Source organism: Cheilinus undulatus, linkage group 11 (assembly GCF_018320785.1).
Source record: "Cheilinus undulatus linkage group 11, ASM1832078v1, whole genome shotgun sequence".
Lineage (NCBI taxonomy): Eukaryota > Metazoa > Chordata > Actinopteri > Labriformes > Labridae > Cheilinus > Cheilinus undulatus.
In genome coordinates, this window is record NC_054875.1 from 5,487,367 (window position 1) to 5,511,624 (window position 24,258).

At 39.1% G+C, this 24,258-nt stretch overlaps 1 protein-coding gene across 2 annotated transcripts in view; it reads left to right on the forward strand.

Moving 5' to 3' along the window:
• LOC121518042 (solute carrier family 41 member 1-like) overlaps positions 1-24,258 on the forward strand; it is a 57,707-nt gene that overhangs the window by 24,564 nt on the left and 8,885 nt on the right. For both annotated transcript variants that reach the window (XM_041800224.1, XM_041800226.1), the window contains exons 3-9: positions 4,254-4,361; positions 8,519-8,590; positions 9,793-9,937; positions 13,476-13,622; positions 16,049-16,193; positions 16,623-16,702; positions 23,669-23,803. In XM_041800224.1, the coding sequence (XP_041656158.1) occupies positions 4,254-4,361; positions 8,519-8,590; positions 9,793-9,937; positions 13,476-13,622; positions 16,049-16,193; positions 16,623-16,702; positions 23,669-23,803 (832 nt within the window). The remainder of the gene's footprint in view (positions 1-4,253; positions 4,362-8,518; positions 8,591-9,792; positions 9,938-13,475; positions 13,623-16,048; positions 16,194-16,622; positions 16,703-23,668; positions 23,804-24,258) is intronic.

Here is a 24,258-nt window from a genome sequence, read left to right on the forward strand (position 1 = left end):
TGCTAAATGTTAGCGCTATAAACTGGAAATAGATTCTTTTTTGCTGCCAGAAAACACTGCATGCATAAGCTACCGTTTTTAGCCCAGCAAAGAAGGACTAAAAGACCCACTGCAGCAGCAAAGAATAGTGTCTGTGTGACAGTTTTACTCTTAGAGGGATACTCCAACCCATTGCCGTAATTCCTATAGTCTTAGTAATAAATTCGTTACCTTCAGTTGTCGGTGCAAGCTGTTTTTAGATCGGCCGCTGCCGAGTTCAGACCTGCTGTGCCAACTCAATGTAAGCAGACGGTATTCCGGCTTTCCCTCATCAAACTCATCAGATACACAATCCAACAACTCCAAAACGCTCTCGTGGACGAGTTGTGACCTGCACATTCACCACACTATGAAATAATAACGTATAATTATGTAACATTACGACGCATGAAGCAAATACTTGGAACTATTTATTGAGTAAACCACTGGGCGGAGTGACACAGTGCAGCAGCCATGCCTGTGCAAGCTTTTTTAAAACATCGCGTGGTGATTAGTTTCAGACCTGCTGTGCCAACTCAATGAGAGTGTATTTGGCTTGATGAACAAACTCATCAGATACACACATTGAGTCCAACAACTCAGACCTGCTGTGCCAACTCACTGTAAGCACAGCAGGTCCGAACTTGGCAGCGGCCGATCTAAAAACAGCTTGCACCGACAACTAAAGGTAGCGAACCTATTGCTAAGACTTTATGGGGATTATTGCAATGGACGAATTTGCCAAAATGTTGAAGTATCCCTTTAATGTGATCGTTAAAATGCTTTCCAGACCAGCATTGTCGTACATGACAATAGCCTTCCCACTGACACTATTGATGCCTTTGAATCTTTCGCGGCAGCATTTTCAGCGAGCCTGGAACTCGTGTGACTTTTCAGAACTTTGATGATTAAATCCACACCAGTAAACCAGATAAAGTTCACACTGGAATCAGACCGGTACTCGGTGTCTGCTTATGCCCAACGCCTTGGTATTGGAATCAGTATTAAAAAAGTGGAACTGAAACATCTTTAGTTGCAAAGCCGTTTTTAGTGCGCCACTAATACCTGCCTGGAAAAAAAGAATATGCATCAAAAAATGTGTTTGGTGTGCTTTTATTTTGAAGGGTATATCTCCATATCTTGGTTTGATCACATGTTGAGATCCGTCCCAACTCTAAACTGCACTTTTTTTCATTAAAACATTTGCTTATGATTGAAAAATAAATGAAATGTGGGTTGCAATTTGTCGTTCAAGAGTTGGTTGTGGTTCTAGACGCAAGACCAACTGAGCACCCCTGGTCTAGAGCTGTGGTTCTCAACTGGTCCAGATTGGGGACCCACCACCACCTCCTTGTTGACTAATTGCTACCCAGATTTCTGAAAATATTCAATCATAATTAAGTGTTTTTGATCAAAAATGCAACAATTTGGCCCCTAAATGGAAGAAAACATAAATGAACAAAGAGAAAGGACCAAACAAATAGGTTTGAAAAGAGCATTATTATAAGTGCACATTTCATTTTACTCAATTTTCCTAAGACAGCATGGCCATTTCTCAAGGAATTTCCCAATTATCTTGGGGGAAACAATTTTATATTGGGGGGAAAGAAGTTGAAAACTTGAGAAAGCTAATTAACAGGAAGGATGTATTGTATATCCACACTCTTTTGAAGACTTTTTGCCACATTTTTCTCTTGGCACCTATTTGGAAAGAGCATCATGACCCACTTTTGAGTACCGACCAACCAGTTGAGTATCACTGGTATAGAGTGCTGCAATTTTAAGGAGGCCCAGTGTGCTCTGAAACATTTTGAATGATGCCCTAAATCACAGGTGTCAAACTCAAGGCCCAGGAAACAGTTCAATCCGGTCCACAAGATGATCTCATATTTCTTTTATAACTGGCCCATCAGTGTGAGATCTGCAGATTTCCTCCAGTATAAAAATGTGAACTTATCCTTGATGATTTAAGATATCCTTGTTAAGTCACAAAATCTGAAAAAGTAAGAAGTAAAAATATTTAGATAAGAAGTCAAGAATGTAGAAAAATATATTAATAGGTGTTTTAATTTCATATTTTCAATTTAGAATCTCACAGTTAGGACTCAAACTTAGGATTTTGACTTTTAATTTCATACTTCGGGTGTTTGAACTCATAATTTGACTTCTCACATGATATTTTGAGCTTTGAGATTCATAATTCAAATTTTTAAGTGATATTTTGACATTTTTAACCATTTTTTTTTTATTTTACCTCATATTTTCAACTCCAGACTTTGACTTCATAATCCCATAGTCTGACCTTTTAGATTCACAATTAAAAATTTTGAATCATAATTTGACTTTTAATTTCATGATTACAGATTTTATTTCATATTTTGACCTTTTAAACTTGTGATTTTGACTTTCTTTCTAATATATTTGCCTTTAAAAAAAACCATTATTTTTCACTTTCAATTTCATGATTTGACCGTTCTGAACTAATAAATTTACTTTTCTCTGATTGTGAGCCCTTAAACTTATCTTTTTAACTTTATTAGTGTCAAAATTGTTTTTTATCAGTGCTATGTTTTTTTTTTTGTTTTTTTTTTTCATATTTTATTACTGATGAAGCAAGGCTGACAATATATGGTTAAAAGGGTGACCCTGTTAGGCCCTCAGGTTAGACCTGGATCCGGCCCCTGCTGTGATTGAGTTTGACACTCCTGCCTCAAAGGTACAACAGCTACTTCCTCACTCCTTAGCTGTTTAATTTGGCCTCTTTTTGTGGAAGAGACACTTGTTGTTCTTTACAATAAAAAGGTGTGCATAGATCAGTATAGGTATTGGTTAAAATAAGTTTTATACCAGCAAAAGTCTTATATCGTGCATCCCTACTTTTTTATTCTATGTTTTGTCCCTCGTCTTACGCTGAAGTCTAGTGAAGTGAATTTAATGCACTGCAATTTCTGTTCTCAGACACTAACGGTGACTGCTGTTCCGTGAACGATCTCTCCACTGATTTATCCACAGATCTGTGTTGTAACTCATCCTTCGATTTTCAGATGAAATTATGGCCTAAATCATTTTCATTCACTCTTCTGGCCCTGCTCAAATCAACTCTCTCAGCTGTAGTGAGGAAACTCCATCAGTGGAAAACTTTTCACTTCTTCTTCTAGTGTCACTTCAGCAGTTCTGCTAGTGCCTCTTCTGATGCACTCGACTGATTGCGGTACAACACCAGCATGATGCTGAAACTGTGGTCAGAAGTGGCAATTTCACCAAGTGCTTTTTGGGTAAACACTGTTCTGTATGAAAACCCTCATCAGCCAGGGACTCTAGGAAATATGCCAGAGACGGCCGCCTCACAGTTTATTAACAGAACATGGAAATGACCTCTTATATTTGTTCCTCTATTTTTGAAAGGGGCTTAAATGTTTACCATGCAGCTAAGCAGACTTGAAAAGCAGCATATTTATGAAGCTCTACCTCTTTCTTTTTTGCTGAGCTTCATTAGAAAGGAAGGATTTAATCTTGTCAAGCTTATACAACCCGTAAAAAACACTAAAACACAGTTGAAGCTTCTGATTCTGCAGGTTTTGCTGTTTGCTGGCTTAATAAGTGCAATGCTTTACACAACAGCCAGCAAAGGTAACTGTTAAAGTCCTTATATGGTAAATGCTCTTACATAAGAAGACCTTGTTTTATAACCTTTATTTAAAATACTGTCCAAAAGGTGTCATTGTCTGCTCCACCTGCTCACTGTTTCCCATCAGCCTCTTTTCTCCTCCTTCATTCCTCCCTCTCTATCCTGCTCTGTCAGTCCCTCCTCTCATCTTTTATTCCCTCTCTCCCCTCTCGCTCCACATCACTCCGTTCTTGGCTGCTGTGTTGTCTTTTTTTGTACGTGCTTCTATTTAAAGATCTAAACCGTCTTGGACCTGCCAAGTGTGGTTGTAGTCAGAAAATATGATGCAGACTCCGTGAACTGTACATCTTGTAAACCCGCTGAACCTGCGCCGTATAGCGTGGCTGCAGACGATGTTCAGAGATGTGGAAGCAAAAAGTAGGCTACTGGGTTAGTCAAGAATATGTGATGTGCTTATTTAAGAGCAGCAGGCAGGGACAAGGTGCAGGGGGTTCATCTGTGCAGGTGGAGATGACACAGCAGGAGTTAATTATGGCGGACCAACCAAAGAAAAACTGGAAAACTGTGAATTAAACATGTTATATTGGTGTGTGTTTGTGTTTTTCAGCACTGGGAGGTGTTTAAGGTGATAACAGAGGTCTTCATCCTCGTGCCCGCTCTGGTTGGACTGAAAGGAAACCTGGAGATGACCCTGGCTGCTCGCCTCTCCACTGCTGTAAGACTTCTTAATCTCTTCTTTGAATTCAATTTTCAATTCAGAACTTTATGTTCATAAAATTAGATGATTTTCACTTCTAAAACATTAACTTAAATCCAGATTAACCACAGTTGAAGCTAGGACTGACATAATTGTAAAAAACTCTGTGATTTATATTGATTATGCACATTAATCCTGACAAATACAGTACCTTTTTTAGCTAGGTGCTGCTGATAGCAGGAATACACTCTCCAGTGAGCCACCTTGCCAAACCATGATAACAGCAGCCTCACCTGTAGCCTTTCTTTACATGGAGGAGACCTACAGATGGATGCACATTGCAGTTTTCTGACTTTTATTGTAGAAAAGCCCAAGAGATGACAAAACTCATGCCTTGCTTTCCACCAAGAAACATACACATTATTGCCAGAAGTATTTGCTCGCCTGCCTTGACTCGCATATGAACTTCAGTGACATCCCATTCTTTCTCCAAAGGATTTAATATGATGTCGGTCCACCCTTTGCAGCTATAACAGCTTCAACTCTTCTTGGAAGGCTTTCCGCAAGGTTTGGGAGTGTGTTTATGGGAATTTTTGACCATTCTTCCAGAAGCGTATTTGTGAGGTCACACACTGATGTTGGACGAGAAGGCCTGGCTCTCAGTCTTCGCTCTAATTCATCCCAAAGGTGTTCTATGGGGTTGAGTTCAGGACTCTGTGCAGGCCAGTCAAGTTCATCCACACCAAACTCTCTCATCCATGTCTTTGTGGACCTTGCTTTGTGCGCTGGTGCACAGTCATGTTGGAACAGGAAGGGGCCATCCCCAAACTGTTCCCACAAAGTTGGGAGCATGGATTTGTCCAAAATCTCTTGGTATGCTGAAGCATTCAGAGTTCCTTTCACTGGAACTAAGGGGCCAAGCCCAGCTCCTGAAAAACAAGCCCACACCATAATCCCCCCTCCACCAAACTTTACACTTGGCACAATGCAGTCAGACAAGTACCGTTCTCCTGGCAACCGCCAAACCCAGACTCATCCATCAGATTTCTAGATGGAGAAGCGTGATTTGTCACTCCAGAGAGCACGTCACCACTGCTCTAGAGTCCAGTGGCGGCATTCTTTACACCACTGCATTCGACGCTTTGCATTGTACTTGGTGATGTATGGTTTAAATGCAGCTGCTCAGCCATAGAAACCCATTCCATGAAGCTCTTTACCACTGTTCTTGAGCTAATCTGAAGGCCACATGAAGTTTGGAGGTCTGTAGGTTGGCGACCTCTGCGCACTATGCGCCTCAGCATCCGCTGACCCCGCTTCGTCATTTTAGGTGGCTTACCACTTGGTGGCTGAATTGCTGTCGTTCCCAGTCGCTTCCACTTTGTTATAATACCACTGACAGCTGACTGTTGAATATTTAGGAGCGAGGAAATTTCACCACTGGACTTTTTGCACAGATGGCATCCTATCACAGTACCACGCTGGAATTCACTGAGCTCCTGAGAGTGAGCCATTCTTTCACAAATGTTTGTAGAAACAGTCTGCATGCCCAGGTGCTTGATTTTATACACCTGTGGACACAGAAGTGATTGGAACACCTGATTTCAATTATTTGGATGGGTGAGTGAATACTTTTGGCAATATAGTGTAGAGGAGCTTCAGGTCACATGTCTAATATAGCACCATTCTTGGGATGTGACTACTGCACATATGCACATCACCATTGCAATCGACAAACAATACACCATTTGGCCAGAGCTGGGGATGTTCTTAATTATGATTACTCATAGTGACAGTTCTGAAGTTGAACACTTCATTTCAATGCATAAACTGTGTCTCTACATGCTGTTAATGATGCAAACTGCAGATGTTTTAGTACTGTGAAGAGACTACTATTTTACACGGGGATATGTGAGTTAATGACACTGATCTTTCATCCATTTTTCAAAATAAAAAGGGCTTGAATCAGCAGTAGATAGATAGATAGCCTTTATTGTCATTGACACATTTCAACGAAATTGCATTTGATGAGTGAGCATCGGGCCGCTGCAAACTTAGTGCGCCGCCACTTCTCTCTTCTTCAAGAAGAACAAGAAGTACAGCTCATATATTGCCACTTATGCTACACAAAACTGCCAAGAAAATCCAGCTTCATTCCAGTGTACACTCAGGTAAATGTGGTTGCCCAGAGCCTTGGTTTTCAACCTGTGGGTCGGGACGATTTGTGGCTGAGTGCAAAGCAGTCAGGATGAGGGCAACATGTCTGAGTCTGAGGCCATGGTTCTCTTGGTTGCTTCCTCTGGGTGGGGAGATTGTCTTTGCCCCAAATGAAGGAGTTCAAGTATCTCAGTGTCTTGTTCACGAGTGAGGGTGGAAGGGACTGCGAGATCGGCAGGTGTATCAGTGCAGCATCTGCGGTAATGTAGACATTGTGCTGCACCGTCGTGGTGAAGAGGACTCTCAATTTACCTGTCGATCTTTGTCCCAACCCTCACCTATAGTCATGAAATCTAGGTAATGACTGAAAGAATAAGATTGCAGGTTCAAGCATTCAAAAAGAGATTCCTAAGTAGGGTGGCTGGGCTCAGCCTTAGAGATAGGGCGAGGAGCTCAGATATCCGAAAGGATCTTGAAGTAGAGCTGCTGCACCTTGTTATCGAAAGGAGCCAGTTAAGGTGGTGCTTGTGATGGTAAGTAAGGCCGCCTGAAGGCACCACCAGGCAGGATGGAGGATTGGCACGACCCTGGTTATGCTGTGGATGTCTGTGCATATTACCAGGAGCACAGGAAAATAATCTGTTAAAAATAACAAAGTGTACACCTGCAGGGTGGAGTCAGGTGTGGATGTGGCAAGTAAGCAGAGCCTAGGGTACCATCTGGGCAGGTTATAGGGTTGCCATGAGCCCCTTGTTGTGCAGTGGATGTCCCAAAACTGCCACTGGTGTCTGGGTGAATTACTATGGGTGAAAAGACCTGGATAAAAGAGATGAAGCAAGTTTGACCTTGGATACTGGGTGACTAAGTTTGTTGACATGTATCGACCACTTCTGGAGCCCTGGGTTGTGGACCCAGGATAAATCCTTAGTGGCCCACATGCCTAAAACGTTTGAACATGACTGTATATCACATAGGAGTAGTCATTTTTTAATTTATGTGGAATTTTCACATAAAACTCTACTTGTTGTAACTTTAATAAGGTGACTCAGGCTCTGTTTTTATTTGTGCATAGCAGGAAAGCCCTGCTACTAGCTTCCTTTCAGAAATAATGAAAGCAATAAGGACTCTAGTGGCAATGCATTTATGTTGACATCCCTAATCCAAACAACACTTTTCTAAACTCTGAACCTAAGCTTGCACAGAGAAAATCTGCCAGTGCCAAGCAGCTCATCTAAACTCACTTTAGAGATATGTTTCAGTATCTTACAATGCCATTACCAGGTACTATGATTGCCCATCAGAGATCCATCAGAGTATTGTTACAAGAAGAGGATGCAATTATGACTGAACTGCTAAATGGTTTCTGTAAGTGATACGACACATTACCATGTCTAATACATGTTCAATTATTCAGACTGGCATTAAGATATCCTTTCAGTGCTTGTTTCTCTGCATGCAGCACAGAACTTCTGCAGTTGAAGGCTTTTTTTTTTTTTCAACATTGCTGCTTTTTTTTTTTATAAGTTTAGTCTTTGAGGTTGTGATGACATTTGTGGGGACACAGTGACTTTTTATGTGACTGAGCCCAGCAGGCTGAAAAATATAAGTGGTCAAATAAGACAGATTTTAAAGGAATGGCTGGACAATCTTAACATTTAAATTCCCCTCACTTCAGTGTTGTTTTATTGTTATCCATTTTAACTTGGTAGATATAGAGACTTTTGTTTATGTCCTAATTTACATCTCAGTGATTAAAGAGGGAGAAAAATATACAACAAATGGAAGTACCTGCTTTTATAGAGCAAATGTTCAGTTTAGAGGAAGGAATTGCCTTTGGCTATGAAATAGTTTTAATGTCTTAAGTTATATACAACAATAAAATAGTAAGGAACCATGATGATGTTTTTGAATATGAGACAAGGAAAAGGACAGAAGCATCATTTATATTTCAGACACAAAGGTGATCCAAAGTGCATTGCATATGCCATTTTTAGTAACTGGTGCTTTCTCTGTGTTTTCAGGCCAACACGGGCCAAATGGATGACCCCGATAAACAGTGGACGATGGTGTGCAGCAATCTGGCTCTTATACAGGTAACAAACCCACTGTGTGCTTATGGAGTTTATTGTGATCAGGTTAAACAACAAGTAGAAATAAACAACAATGATACTCTTTGTTTGTATTCTATGTTATTCTGTTAGTCTGTAGTTGAATGTTGTTTGTGTTGAGTTGTGTAGACCAGTGATTTTCAAACATTTTTTGCTCAAGGCACACCATGCTTACATCCATGAGAAATCACCACTTTAACATGTCATCTTTACTTGATGTTTAGTCGTAGTAATAATGCATGGTTGTTCAATTTCACAACACACACCTAGACATGACACCTTGCTGCACAACCAATGTATAATACACGCTAAAATTTCTGTTTTTCATCATATTTTTTAGCCATATCTGTCTTTTTTTGCAATTATTGATTAAAGAGAGGTTTTCCAATTTTTTGATATTTTGTGATATTGCAAGTTTTAAAGCATGGTTGTATTCCCATGGTGCCTCAAGGCAGACTAGTCACTCCAGTGTACCACCACTGGTGTAGACCAATCACATGGCTGCTGTGGTGGTAATTGCAGCGTGGTCTGCTGACTGATGGCTAGTTGGATTGAAATCTTTAGGTAGCTACTGATAAAAGAACTCAAACCAAGTAATTCCTGACTCTAGTTACATTTTATGTTTTGCACGTTGTTAACTTGTATAATATATTTCAGAAATGAAGAAAAAAATAAGTTTGACAGTTTTTGCAGCCATATATTTACAGTGAAGTGCAGTTTTATATACTAAATACTCTAAGTCAGGGGTGTCAAACTCAAGGCCCGGGGGTCATATCCAGCCTGCAAGATCATATCATATTTCTATTTCACCTGGCCCACCAGTTTGAAATGAGGCCTGCAGATTTCTTCCAGTATAAAAATGTAAACTTAACCTTGATGATTTAAAATATCATGAAGTCATAAAAATTGAATGAAATGTTCAACTCCTTTGATGGAATTCATTCAGAAGTGTAAGTGCTTTAATGACTTTCCATCACAGTTTTTGCAGCTTGTCAACTTCCTGTTTTTCCAAATAATAGCCTGTAGGTGTTATAAAAGTACCTCTGTGAGGTATACTAGCTGAAAAAGTCAAAAGAAGAGCATAATGCAAATTTTTAGGTTAGTGTTAGGTACTGAATAGTCATTTAAACTACAATTGTTAAAGCATTCATGCTCCATTGTTGTCTGTCTCGTCTTTTACTCTGCAGGTTCAGGCCACAGTGGTCGGCTTCCTCGCTGCGGTGGCCGCCATTTGTTTAGGGGCGATTTCTCGAGGAGGCGTCGAGCTGGACCAGGCAGCTGTTCTCTGTGCCAGCAGCATCACCACTGCCTTCGTGGCTGCTCTTTCTTTAGGTAAGATAGTGGAGGTGATTTTACAACAAGCTTTAGTTAAGACTGACCCTCTACTATCATAGTTTTGACTGTTTAGGCTCAGTTTTCCATCAAAGTATCAGTTTTAAAAACTATTAGCACAAACTGTGTGGTCCTAAATACTGAAAATGCCACATCACTGACATCAGGCCAAAACCTTGTATCTCCATTTTTCTTCATTTAATTTGGTTACCCATAGATCAGTGCTATTGGGCATGCTTTACATGAGTCAGCGGGTTTTACAGCTTTCAAACTGGGGCTGAACAACTTGGAATAATAATCTAATTGCGATTTTTTTTTGCCCAATATTGCAATTGTAATTTAATATGCGATTATTTCTTAAGTTCCACATCTTATTTATTTTCCAAACAAACGATAATTCATTCTAAACTATAACCAATACTATATGAGATTAAACTAGGGCTGATGAATTTTGAAAAGATATCTAATTTTGATGATTTTGGCTCATTTTGCAAATTGGATATGGACTGTTGTATCAAAGGGAATGATAATTTTATATAATTCTCACACATTTAACAAGAAAAACATTTAAAAAATGATGAAAATAGACTTTTTGTGTACTATTCCAGAAATATGTCACTAGAATGATTGCATGAAGTGTAATGCATAACGACTCTGCTGCAAAAAAAGTTTTAATTTGGCATTTTGACACAGATTTCAAAAAGTAAAGAAAGAAATATTGCACCCTCTTCGATTTGAAAATTGCAGCAAGCTATATTGTGATTTAATTTAATTTGCAATGAAATGGCCAGCCCTATTTCACACCATAAAAGGCGTCAAAAAGATGCTGACCATTGCTATTAAGTGTCAAATTATTTGAACCGTACAGCGTATTTTATTTCCTGAAATGTGGGGATTTATTGAGATAGGTTTTCTGCAAACCAACCATTAGACTGAATGTTTTTAAACCCCCATAAGTCACAGATGCAGTTGATGAAAATATGTTTGCCATAAAATAATTCTGTTAAGTGGCATTTTAGGGCAGATTTTGTAATGTTCAGTTTCTTTGAAGTCATGCAGAGTTAAGTGTAGTTTTTATTTAATCCTATGAAAGTAGATCTCAGTCTCTGGAACATAACTGCACAATAATAATGTACATAATCCTCTTCTAATGTAATTAAAATAAAAGCTATTCTAACATCACTTACGTAACCTATAATTGGCACAGATACTGGAGACAGAAGTACTTGAAGATACTCCAAGACATTACATCAGAATGTAGCTCCATCCAAGCCCATTAAGATCTTTGTTTACAAGGAGAAGGACTTTAAATTCTTTTCTAAATGTCACTGTAAGTCTGAGCACAGCTGCCAAGACTGAACTCATGTACTGTTTAGTCTCAGCTCTGGCTTAAGAGCCGAGTCTGAGTGTCTTTTTTGGACAAGGATGTTAAAATGCATCACAGTAAGTTAGAGAGCTACTAGGAAGGGCTGGAGTCAGTTTTCAGAAACTGTTTTTAAATCTTTGAATAGCAGAACAGTGTTGTCAACATCACCAGCTTTATCCTAAATCTTAGACAGTAACAAGGTTTGCAACCTTAGATACCACCCAGGAAGTTCATTTTCATAGATTAACTGTCTTTTTAAAGGGAGGCTGAAGTAAAGGAATTTTAAAATTAGTATTGTTTGAAAATAAATATCAGTGCAATGTCTGAGCCTTAATAATAATGATATTGCCAATAAGTACTAAGCTTAGCATGGGCCTTTGTTTGGAATGCATTTTTAGTTTTTAATTTGGGATAAATAGGACCTGATAGGTTAAAACATCATCATTGTCTTTGAACAGGATTTTTTCTTGAAATGTTTCTTTCCAAAATCCCCCAAAAATCCCTAAATGGCAAAGAAATTTACCGAAATGAATGTGAAAGTTCTTTTACTTACTTTTTACGTATTTCATGAAAAAATCCCTATTTTTTTCATAAAGTTTCAAATATTTTGGTGAAACTTAATCATAAAGCCTAAACATTGCATTGAAAAAAATCCCAAAAGATTCCATGTAAATTTCTGCCAAAGTCCCCAAATTGCAAAGCAAATCCTCTTAAATTTCTTATTTAATCCCCCAAAATGTACAAATGCATTCTACATTAAAATGACTGATATGTAAACAAAGCCACTGAAATTTCCATGAAATTCTGGACAATTTTAAAGAACACCCCCCATCCCCAAATTTCGAGAAATGTACAAAAAAAAATCCAAATTTTCTTGAAAAGGCCAAAAGATTTCCAAACAAATTTCCTCAAATATCCAAGCAACTTTCTCAAATTCTCATGGAAAAGCCAAAGCAAATTTCACCAAAACTTCCAATGAAACATATTCCCAAATTTCCATGAAAACACTTGAACATTTCACAGAAAATTCCCTGAAATGTAAACAGCAATTTTTTTTACAAAGATTTTAAGCAAATGACTTAAATTTCTATATCAGAAATAAATCATTACTTTGTTGTAGGAAAGCCTAAATGTAATGTTTTCATTTCTGCATGCAGGGTCTGATGGGTTAGACCTGGTTTAGACTTTTATGTTGACTCTACAGATATAAACACTACATACTTATGCAGTGGGATATCTATATCACTCTATAATTCTATAATTGAACACTACTTGCCAGGGCGATTCTTTTGCCAGTTCATGGTGCTGATGCTACATTTCCTGCTTGTTTGTGTACAGGAAACCACTGCAGCTGAAAATGAGCATATTTTGTTGGGGCTGAAGCTGATAAATGTTAAACAAAAGTGGATTTAACTGCAGGTGTTAAAGGAGAGGAGACATTGGAGCTGGAAAGTGTGACTGCTGAATCAGCTGAGGCAGAGAATGGAGGGATGTTTTTTTGCCATCCACAGCCATTTATCCCGCACCATATGCACACAATAAACCCAGAGAACAGTAGCCACCTGGTGCTTCTCAGTGGACCAGTCACTGGGCTTGCAGCCTGTGCCATTTTGACTTGTAAATACATTTTAGAGGAGGTGCATATTGGCTGTGTATGTGGGGTTGAGCCCACTGCTTATACCCCAGCGTAGATTTTGATGTAGAACCATAAAACAGCCTTGAAACTGGAGGAAACATCTTGTCCTGTTGTGTAAAAAGTTAAATAAAGTTTCCCTTCATGAATCTGTTCATCTCCTTGCAGGTTTCTTATACAGAGGCAAGTGCAACCGTCCCCATATGACCTCTCCCCCTTATGTTAAAACGCCATCCTCAATAATTTACTGGATTATAAATGTTCAAGTGTTTTTCAGGGTTAATGCATGGGAGAGGTAAATCAATCCTGGCTGTGTCTTTTTTTTTTTTTTGCAGCAGGAGTAACAACTTTTTTCAATTTCTTCACTTTACTCAGACATTTTTAATCTTTCTTTTCAATTTGTTTTATCTTTTATGTATGCAGCTTATCTAAGTCTTCTAAGGACAGTTATGTCCTTACTGTTTCCTACTTTTTCCCTTTTTCGCCATCATCCCTTTCTTTTTTTGTCCTTTCAAACAAATATCCTCTCATCTCTGCAGGCCTGGTGATGATCGGAGTGATCATCGGCTCCAGGAAGGTGGGGATCAACCCCGACAACGTGGCCACGCCCATCGCTGCCAGTCTGGGGGATCTGATCACTCTGTCCCTGCTGGCCGGGGTCAGCAGCACGCTCTATGAATATATCGGTGAGAAAGAGCACAAATACACTTCTGCTATTCCCATAATCACGTGTGTTCACACCTAGATTTATTATCAGGTTTGTAGGATGTAAAATATTTTAGAATTTTTAAAACATGATTTCATTCAAACATTCTATTAATATTAAATGGCAGGGGAATATTTTGACCATATTTTTTTTAACTTGTCATACTGAAAATGAGAACACAAGATGGCAGCAAAAGTCATTTTTATTTCCTCAGACAGCTCCTCATGGTGTCAGTATCTGTATGGCAAAGCAGATTAGGTCTCATTTATGTGTGCAGTTAGACTAAACCTCATGATTTATTATTGACTATTTCTTATTTGATTTACTTAATTTAAGTATTTCTGCTATTCCAAAACTAGTATGCATAGATGGATTTTTGTTTTTGTGTAAAGGTGAAGCTGAATTTAACAATAAACACAGAAGCAGTTAAAAATGACAAGCCTAAATTCCAAAAAAAACTGGAACATTGTATAAAATGTGGATAAAACAAATACAGTGATTTGCAAATCCCTTTCAACCAATATTAACCAATAGACAAGATATATAATGTTCAAACGAAAAAGCTTTTGTTTTTGGAAATTCTAAATGTTATGCTTGCAACACATTTCAAAATAGTTGGGACAGGAGTAAGAAAGACAAGGAATACTTAAATTACCTTGAAGATTTCATAGGCAAGTAGGATAAGTGCTAACAGGTAATGATACTATGATTGGGTTTATGAGAAGCACCACTGCAAACCAAGGTTCTCCATTTGTGAAGGACTGCACGGGCAAATTATCCACAACATTTTATAGTTTACAGCAGTGGTTTTCAAAGTGTGAGGCGAGCATCCTCTGAGGGACGCCACAGGACCTCAGGGGAAGCATGGAAAAAGTAGATTTGATTTGCTAACCTTTACTTTGCATGGGACAAATTGGACAGATTTATAAATTAATTACTATAAGACTATACAAAAGTTGACTATTAGAGATAGGATTTTCCAGCATTGGTCCTGATGATGCTCAAGGTCCACAGCAGTGTTAATTTTGGCAGCTATTTTTAATTTTAGTCTTAGTTTTAGTCTTTATATGAAATGCATTTTAGTTTTGGTCACATTTTAGTTATTTCTACCCTTTTTAGTTTTAGTCGACAAAAACTCAAAACATTTTAGTCTAGTTTTAGTTCATTAGAAGTCCTCACATTTTAGTCTTTACTTTTAGTCCAAGCATTTATTTTCCTGCCTAAATCTAGTACCAAATCATGGTAGTGTGTTCTCTGCACTCTGCCAAACCTGGGGTCCCTGCTTTTTACAGCTGAGAGGCAGAATAGATACAGTTTTTTTTTTTTTTTTTGACAGATTTACCCACAGTGGACAAATATCACAGATTTTGAATGTCCAACAGAAACTACATTACATTTGAGTTTAGTTTTAGTCATCTTGATGCAAACTAAACTTGGCTTTTGTCAGTTTTAGTCATCACAGATTTATTTTTGTTAGTGTTTGTCTAGTTTTTGTCATGGAAAAAAGGCTGTTGACAAACATTTTTAGTTAGTCATAGTTTTAGTTGACGAAATTAACAGTGTTCCACAGATGTACAAGCTAATGACAGCATTAGGCTGTGTGAACCCTGGGGTCATAACGAGACAAAAGCACCAAGTCTAGTGACCAAACCAGGGGGATTTTTTTACAGGAAGTAAGAAGAATTTCAGTTTAACTTAAGGTAGCTGGCACGTAAACACTATGCAAGCCTGTGCAGGAGCAGGTTTTTGGCACTGACAGTGATCCAGAGTACCAGGCAGGGCTAAAGTGGATGATCTGCAGTTATGCAATCCTTCATCAACTGCATAGACTCGAACTCATAGTTCCCACAGAATAAATGCTTTTCTCTTAAGGGCAGCTCTCTTTCCCACACTTTGAAAACCCCTGGTGTACAGTAAACTTTCAATTTAGAGATTTCAGCATCTATCCATAGTGTCGTTAAAAGATTCAGAGAATCTGGAGAAATCTCTGCATGTAAGGGACAAGTCTGAAAGCCAACATCGAGTCCCCATGACGTTTGACCTATCAGGCAGCAGTGCATTTAAAACCATCATCATTCTGTGATGGATATTACAACGTGGACACTTCAGAAAACCACCTTCTGCATCTGAGTTAAGACTCTACTATGCAAAGCAAAAGACAAAACATCCAGAAGCATTCTAACTTCTCTAGACCGAAGCTCGCACCTAAAGTTTTGGAAATAATGACTGTTGAGTCCTCCAGGCTAAAAAGGCCCATCCTGATTGTTATCAACACAAAGTTTAAAAGCCAGCATCTGTGGTGGTGATGGGGTCTGTATGGATGATTTATAAATGACTGATACTTTAGTAGGATTTACAGTAATGTCGGTGCATTCCCTAACCCTCATGCCTCTTCTTGTCCTTCAGATATCTGGTACTTGTCCCCCTTGGTGTGTTTGGTCTTCCTGGCTCTGATCCCTCTCTGGGTGCTCGTAGCCCGTCAAAGTCCTCAGATAAAGGAGGTGTTACGCTCAGGATGGCAGCCTGTAATAGTCGCCATGTCTATTAGCAGGTAAACATGATATTTAAATACATGTTGTTGCTTGTTTATAGGTCATAAGGAGGAGTCACTGTTGATCTTATTCGGTTACATAACCAGCCAAAACTCCTCCTGGGGACTTTAAAGTATGTGTAAAGTAAACTCTGTGCAGTCAGGCATTTTTAAACAATTTTGTGTCATAATATTGAATTTGGACGAATGTATTCAGTTGTTACTACATCAATGTGTGATAAAATAAAGGTTAAACAAAGTTACCACTGCAGATTAGTGTCAGCAGGCTGATCCTTCCAGTTTGTAAAGTATCTAAGTAGGAAAATAATTCAACACTCTGGGTTTGTAATTAAATCCACAAAAACAGGATTAGCTTCTAGCTAATGTTTTGTCCTGGCAGGGAATCATCCTGTGGTTTTTTCTCATTTCCTCTGTGTTTGTGATTTCCAGTTTTGGAGGCCTTATCCTGGACAAGACAGTGAGTGATCCCAACTTTGAGGGCATGGCAGTCTTCACGCCCGTCATTAACGGTAAGCAGGCCAGATTTAGAGACTAAATGATGCTTTAGGGAGAAACCAGACTGCATTTAAATCATTCCTTACATGTTGTTGTCCAGACTGTGAAGGTTGAAGTAATTGCATTAGCATCATGTTTGTAATCTGATGCACAGCAGTTTTGCAAAGCTTTTTAGCCTACTAAAAGCTGATTAGACGAATGCTGCATGATTTACTAACATGCAAAGGGTTGAATACACTGCTAACTGTGCTGCAGAGCTAACAGCGAATCATTGTGACTGTTAGTGGGCAACTGGGGGGAAAGTTTTCCTTTCCATGCACATTGGCCTTTTTGCAAAACTCCTCTAATTCAGAAACACTGGCTAGCACTTTTTGGCATGGTTGTTAACAGCTCCAAACATGGCGTTTTGGGTTGTTTCAAAATGCAGGAATCACTACTTTCCCCCCAGTGAGAGTTCTCCACTGCTGCCTGATGTCGTCTGCATAGAACCTGTAGGTGCAGTGTTGTTCACACACTTCACTTGTAAACTGAATTACATTATAATCAAATGAAGTTTTGTTCCCTTTCCCCCCTCTCTCTGTGTGCAGTGGTGCATACGTTCTCTTTTTTCCTTTCTCTCTTTCTGAGTCTTTGCTGGAAAAATAATATCTAAAGAAATCTGACAGCACAGGTTCTGTGTGCTGTCTGAATAACTCAAGTTAAATTTTAAACACAGAGCAGAGCATTAAATAAATCCAACAAATCTAGACTCAGTCAGGCATTCAGAACTCATCCTTGTATCAGAATTAAAGTTTCATTGGGGGCACAGGTTGTTCTCAGTCCAGGTTCAGCAGCATACTAACTTTGATATTGACAGCACAGACAGACTCTCCTACCAGAATAATGATGTCTTTCACTCAGACTAAGGCGAGTGGTGATGCTGAGTGCATCTCTAATCCCCAACAACAAACCTGGGCTTTGTTAAAATACTTTTTTATTGAGTTTCCTTCTTCCATTAAGCCACCAACAACTACCAGTCCTTTCTATTCCTCTCCTGAAACACATTTCTTACTCAGAAGATACTGTGGGTTTGTGGAGATTTATGCAGTGACTCATTCAGTTGAGTCAGGGGGGTGCCGGTCAAGTGACATCAGAACATTACTGTAAAGAGTCTGAGTTGTCAGTAGAGGGTAAACCTATAGGGGAAATGAGAATCTATATTTCCTGGCGTTGAAACACATCATTAGTTTCCTGTAAGTTGATTTAAAGGTGAAGCTATTTGCTCAAGACAGTAGCAGTCTGAGTATCTTTACATGGTGATATTGGGACAAAATCAGTGCCCAAGGTAAAGGACTGAAAATATCCCCAAATGTTGATTTGTAGTCAAATCTAAGCATCCCTACTAAAGCTTTCCCTTGGTAAGAGAATATCAGAAATCTATCAGATTGGTCGCAGAGCAGTCTTCAGTGGGTCATGACTAGGTCAGGAAAAAAAAATGGTGGCAAAAACATGCATTGATAAGTTTCATACATGTAAATGTTTGATCAATATTTTTGCCAATTTTGATCTTTTTTCTTGCAAAGAAAAAGGCTACTTTTTCCATGATAACGTAGTAATTTCTCAAGATCTCTGGAAAAATGGCAAAAATGTACACACAGTGATGGGGAAAGAGGGTATAAAACTTGCCAGTTTTGTCCCTTTTCTTTTTTATAGCAGGTATTTTGGTCAAATCATCCTCCAGATGGCTTCATATTCAGTAAACTAAACATGCATTGTTGAACATTTTTTGGTGGGTTGCAATTTGTTGGAAGACATACTGGTGGGTCCTGAGGCTGGACCAGTCGACACACCGTGGGAGAAGAAAACAGGCTCAAATTTATATCTAATACAAAAGTAAAATCCTAAAGAATAAGAAAAAATAAACTTAATTTGCAAATGTTAGCAAATGCTGAAATTGATTTTTTCTAATACATTTACTTTTTAGGAACTTTTTTTTTGATGTATCAGCATCACTCTGATTGGCTGTAATTGGTAGGAGTTTTTTTCTAATTTATTATTTGGCACTGTTTCGATATGCAGCAATTGCAGTATTACATTAATATGTTGTAATGTTTGTTGATTTTTTTTACTTCTGTTCTCTTTCCTCCTAACCTTGCAGACTGACCAGATTCTATGTCTGTCATCAGGGCGGTCCATCCTGCAACACTTTAAGTTGATATGGTTGTTTCTGGTCTGAGAATGACTGGACCAATCAGCAACAGTTGAGGAGAAAGAGACAGTTTATAGTATATTGTACTCAAGTAAAAGTACAGATACTATGGTTAAAATCTGCTTCAGTAGAAGTAGAATCATTGGGGTATTAAAAATGTTTTAGATGTTTAGTTTAAAGTTTACTCAAGTACTGAGTACTTAAATTTGACCACATTTCTTCATCAAGAAAAGCAAAGAAATGCCCGGAAGGTTTTTCTTGATAGGAAAGATATTTCTGCTTTTCTCCCAAATGGCTTTAGCAAGAGTTTGATATACCAACTGGCTCCACTGATTGTGAAAAATAATAACAGCTGGCTGTACTGCTCACATTAGGTAGTTCACTCCCAAGGACAGCCCATGCCCATTAAAGGTCCTGCCATTCCCAAACACCATCCATGGGATGTTTCCCTGGTGGGCGTGAAAAATAAGCGATACAGTGGATATGTGAAAGTCTATCTGGGTTGTCAGGTTGTCAGTTTAATGAGACACTGAAGGGACTTGCTAAAAAGACTATGCTGATTGCTGAATTAAACAGGTAGTGGGGTAGAAGCTTTAATGGAAGGCAGAGAGATGCACAAAGCAGGCAGGAAAGAGTGCTTCTTTTGCAGCCATCCTGCACCTTCCTGCATGTTTGTGAGGAGGTGTCGACTAGGGATGCACAGTGTTATCTGTATGATATCACTATCAGTAGAAAAAGTTTCTGGGATCTCCAAAAACTCTGTACTGTTTGATTACTGTTTTTTTCTGCTCTTCATACCATATTAATTTTACAGTTTTACTATAAATAATGTAATGATTATAGGTTGTGCAGCCTAGTTTACATTTGATAAGCTAAAACATTTCTTAAAACTTGTCCTGGAAATAAACATTCAAATGCGCTGGGATAATTTTGGAAGCAGCATCTATTTCTGATGCACCAAGGACTAAATTCAAGGTACCATATCATAAGAAGTTCTACTAATATAATAAACTGATGGAGGGGTGAAGGCTCCCTCTGCTGTCCTTTTGAAAGAATACGGTTTTACAAACTTCTTCATTTGCACTTTTGAACTGAGAGGCCACATTCTCTTCCTATATGCCGTCCATGCGATGAGCACATCATATGCTTGTGTAAGAGACAGAGGATCATCTTACTGTTTGCAATTCAGTCCAAGACCAATATGTGGAAACAGATGGAGCTGAAGATGGAGGGATAGAGAAGAAGACTGTTTTAGTTTTGTAAACTAACCCATTTGCAATCCCTTATGGCTTAATTTGACTTTTTGATTTGCATGCAGCTCTTTTTCCAGGACATAGTTCCAATCAAATCAAGATATCGAAGAATAAAACATTAAGGGAAGGTCTGTCGTTAGTTTGTGCACATTACAGGCTGATTTTCTCCTCATAAAGCTGTTGTAGAAGGATGAAAAATGCCTGGGGACATGTAGAAGTAAAGGCAAAGGAGAAGCAGTTTTAGTCTAAGTGGTTTGGCTGGGAGGTGATGCATGCAGGGACGCTGTGAGTAAAGAAGAGTCGATATAAACCACTAATAGTGCACACCCTGCATCCTGGCACAGCTGACTTCAGCCTCTAATAACCTTCGACTCTCTCTGTCACTGTTTCTCATTAAGTTCTGCCCATCTCCTCCTGCCTCTTTTTGTCTCTGATGAATTCTAAATTCAAATCTGGTTTAAATTTCCCATTTTTCCTCCCTGGATTGCTCATAAACCAGTCTTTTATTTTACTGAAAGTTCCCCCAAGTGATTTCCATTTTTAAGAAAAAAACATGTGCTGGTGTTTGGGGTACATTCTTGGGGAGGTGTTTGATGTAACTGAATTAGGCACATTTCCTTGTCAACACCTAAATTAAAACAGACTGGTGGGCTCTGGGAAACTTGTTTTGCATTGAGGAGAAAAACATCTTTAAAGTAACTGAATTAAAAAAGCTCTGCATAAGAATGAGAGAATGACGTCTTATCTAATATCTCTCATGGTTAACTGAAGCTGGACACATCTGCGCCTGGTTTATAAAGATGTAAATGACTTCTCAAGCTGATCCAGCATCTTGACACAAAAGGCAGGCACCTAATGGTTTTTGCACAACCAGAGTCGTATTTCACTTTGGAACCATATGACAGCATAAGGTTGATTTCCTTTCCATACGCACGTGTCTCTTTTCTCCTTCTGAGATAAATTGGGCGTAGCTTTAGTTTGTTTTTTGATCCTGACTCTACCAGCCAGCTTTCAGCTGTGCTTTGGCTTCTCTGGCCTGTAAATATGGACCCTGCTCTCCGTGCACCCCTGGCTAAGAGAGTGTTTTAGCCAAGCTTGTGTCATTACTTGGCTTTATTACGTGTGCCGGCGACGAAAAGATGAAGAGATTATAAACTTGTTTACTCTCCCTTGGCAGACAGAGCTTTGTGTTTTAAATGATACTGATGCCACAAAATCAATATCAGCTTTGTGAATGCCTTTTAAATATGCCTGATATTTACAAAAAGTGCTTTGGACAAATTAAACCAGAATTCTAAACTTGGATATGATATTTGCAAAAAGTCCAAACAACATGGACACTTGTACCAGCGCCACAAACATGAAAATATTAGTACTACAAACAAATTTAATATCAGTCACATATAAAAATTGTTAGCAAACTCCTGCATACTGTTTACATTTTACAAATATCTTTGCAGGATTTTGAGAACATAACATTCTTTATAGGGCTGTCAGGATTAATGCATAGCATTAGTTCATGCAGGACATGGTAGTCAAGCTGTGATCCCTATTATTGCCTTCCAGCTCCTACAGCCAATCACAGCTCTTTCTCTCAACACAGTGGTGTATTTAAATATGATGTACTTCTCAACAGCACCATGCTGCTGCTGCTCAACCTCCTCCACCCTAGCCTCCTCCTTTATAGCATAAATCTTGTTGCACCCTCATTCAGGTTCATGCTACTATGAATTGATTGCTTTTGAACTAATTTTATTAATTCAGTATGCATTGTCATAAATGTACTCTATATTGCCAAAAGTATTCTCTCACGTGCCTAGATTCGAACTTAAGTGACAACCCATTCTAATCCATAGGATTTAATATGACGTCGGTCCACCCTTTGCAGCTATAACAGCTTCAAATCTTCTGGGAAGGCTTTCCACAAGGTTTAGGAGTGTGCTTATGGGAATTTTTTACCATCCAAGCACATTTGTGAGGTCACACACTGATTTTGAACGAGAAGGCCTGGCTCTCAGTCTCCGCTCTAATTCATCCCAAAGGTGTTCTATGGGGTTGAGGTCTGTTCTTGAGCTAATCTGAAGGCCACATGAAATTTGGAGGTCTGTAGCGATTGACTCTGCAGAAGGTTGGTGACCTCTGCGCACTATGCACCTCAGCATAGTCTGACCTGGCTCTGTCATTTTACATGGCCTACCACCTCGTGGTTGAGTTGCTGTCGTTCCCAATCGCTTCCACTTTGTTATAATACCACTGACAGTTGACTGTGGAATATTTAGGAGGGAGGAAATTTCACCACTGGACTTGTTGCACAGGTGGCATCCTATCACAGTACCACGATGGAATTCACTGAGCTCCTGAGAGCGAGCCATTCTTTCACAAATGTTTGTAGAAACAGTCTGCATGTCTAGGTGCTTCATTTTATACACCTGTGGCCATGGAACACCTGATTTCAGTTATTTGGATGGGTGAGTGAATACTTTTGGCAATGTAGTGTAGCTATCCACACGAGGGGTTTTCTAGCCATACACCCCTGGAAGGTCAAAGCATGCTGCTTGACTAACCCAGGGAGCATCTTTGAGCAGAGTCTTCTCTGCCAAGTAAAACTGTAGATCAATTTTACAATAAAATGGTAAACTGTATGGCGAGTGTTCCCAACTGAAACCATAATAATCACATGCTTTATTGTCCCTTTAAGCACACCTTGGTTAAGCCACTGCAGTGCCTCTCTGCAGTGACAGTGATAAAGGTTGTATGCATTGAGGAAGTCGGGAACTGCCATAAGGACTTAATGGGAATGGAGGAGAGTTAGTACTTTATGGCCCTGGACCTGCATGCTGCAATTATTAGAAAATGCTACCCTACACAAAAATCAGTTAAACTGATTAACTAGGTGTGGAGGTGATCAATATCACAACTTTTGCAGGCTTCCTGGCGTCATCTAGTCGGATAAAGGGAGAAAAGAGTCTTGAGGAGTCTTGTACTGAGCTAAGAAGCTAGCACAGCCTGTGAAACCTTTAAAAATTTACTGTTGTTCACAAAAGAGATCAGCCTATTGATTTGATCCCATTTCATGTTTTGATACTGCAGGTGGTTGATAAATGGTAAATGGACTTGAGCTTGTTTTACCCTGCAGGTCACACCTACCCACACTCATGACAGATGCTTCTATGGAGTATAGGCCGTCAGTTTCAGCTTATCCTATTCAAACGCATCCCTTTACACACCACTGAAACAGCATTGGAAGCAAAGTGGGGTCAAGTGTCTTGTTCAAGGATTTACAGACATGTGACTATTGCATCTGGGGATTGAAACGCACATCCTTCCAGTTGCGAGACAACCGACTCTACCTACTGAGCAATAGTTAGTGGTTGCTTGATCTTTTTGGCTTTGTAGACGTCTGAGACCTTCCACAGCCTTCAGTATTGAAATCAGTTTCATAACCTAATGTTTTTTTGAGATAATAAACATTGTAGCCATTGTTTAATATATTCTTATTCCTTATTCTCCTGCTAACCCGGTCTGTTCTCTGTTTATAGGAGTCGGAGGGAACTTGGTGGCCATTCAGGCGAGCAGGATCTCCACCTATCTACACTTCTGGAGCATCCCTGGGGTCCTGCCCTACAAGATGAGGCAGAATTGGCCCAATCCTTGCATCACATTCTTCTCCTCAGGTACACAACCATTCTAAGTACATATGGCAATAAAACATATAAGCTGTGCTTACCCAGGAGGACTCATAGTGGAGAAATACAACATGATTTTACAAGCGTTTCCACTGTGTCCGAAAAAAAGTGATGGCAGCCATGCTTTGTGGATCATTTGCATCGTCTTCTTGCCCTGCCTCAAGGTTGTTATATATAAAATACATTGCATCCTTGCATCCAAGTCATTTGTGATGAGTGCATTGCAAATTTTCAACTTAGAATGACAATGAAATCTTATTAATCATTCAGCCCTTACTGGTATGATTAATGCAGCTACTAAGAGTCAAGCTGCTAGTACTAATACAAGTGTCAGCTTCTTTAAAACACCTGAAAACAAAAATGTTCAACAATGAAAAAAAACAATCATGAGAAAGAAAAAACATAAATATATGAAACTGAATAAAATAATCTTTTCATCTCCC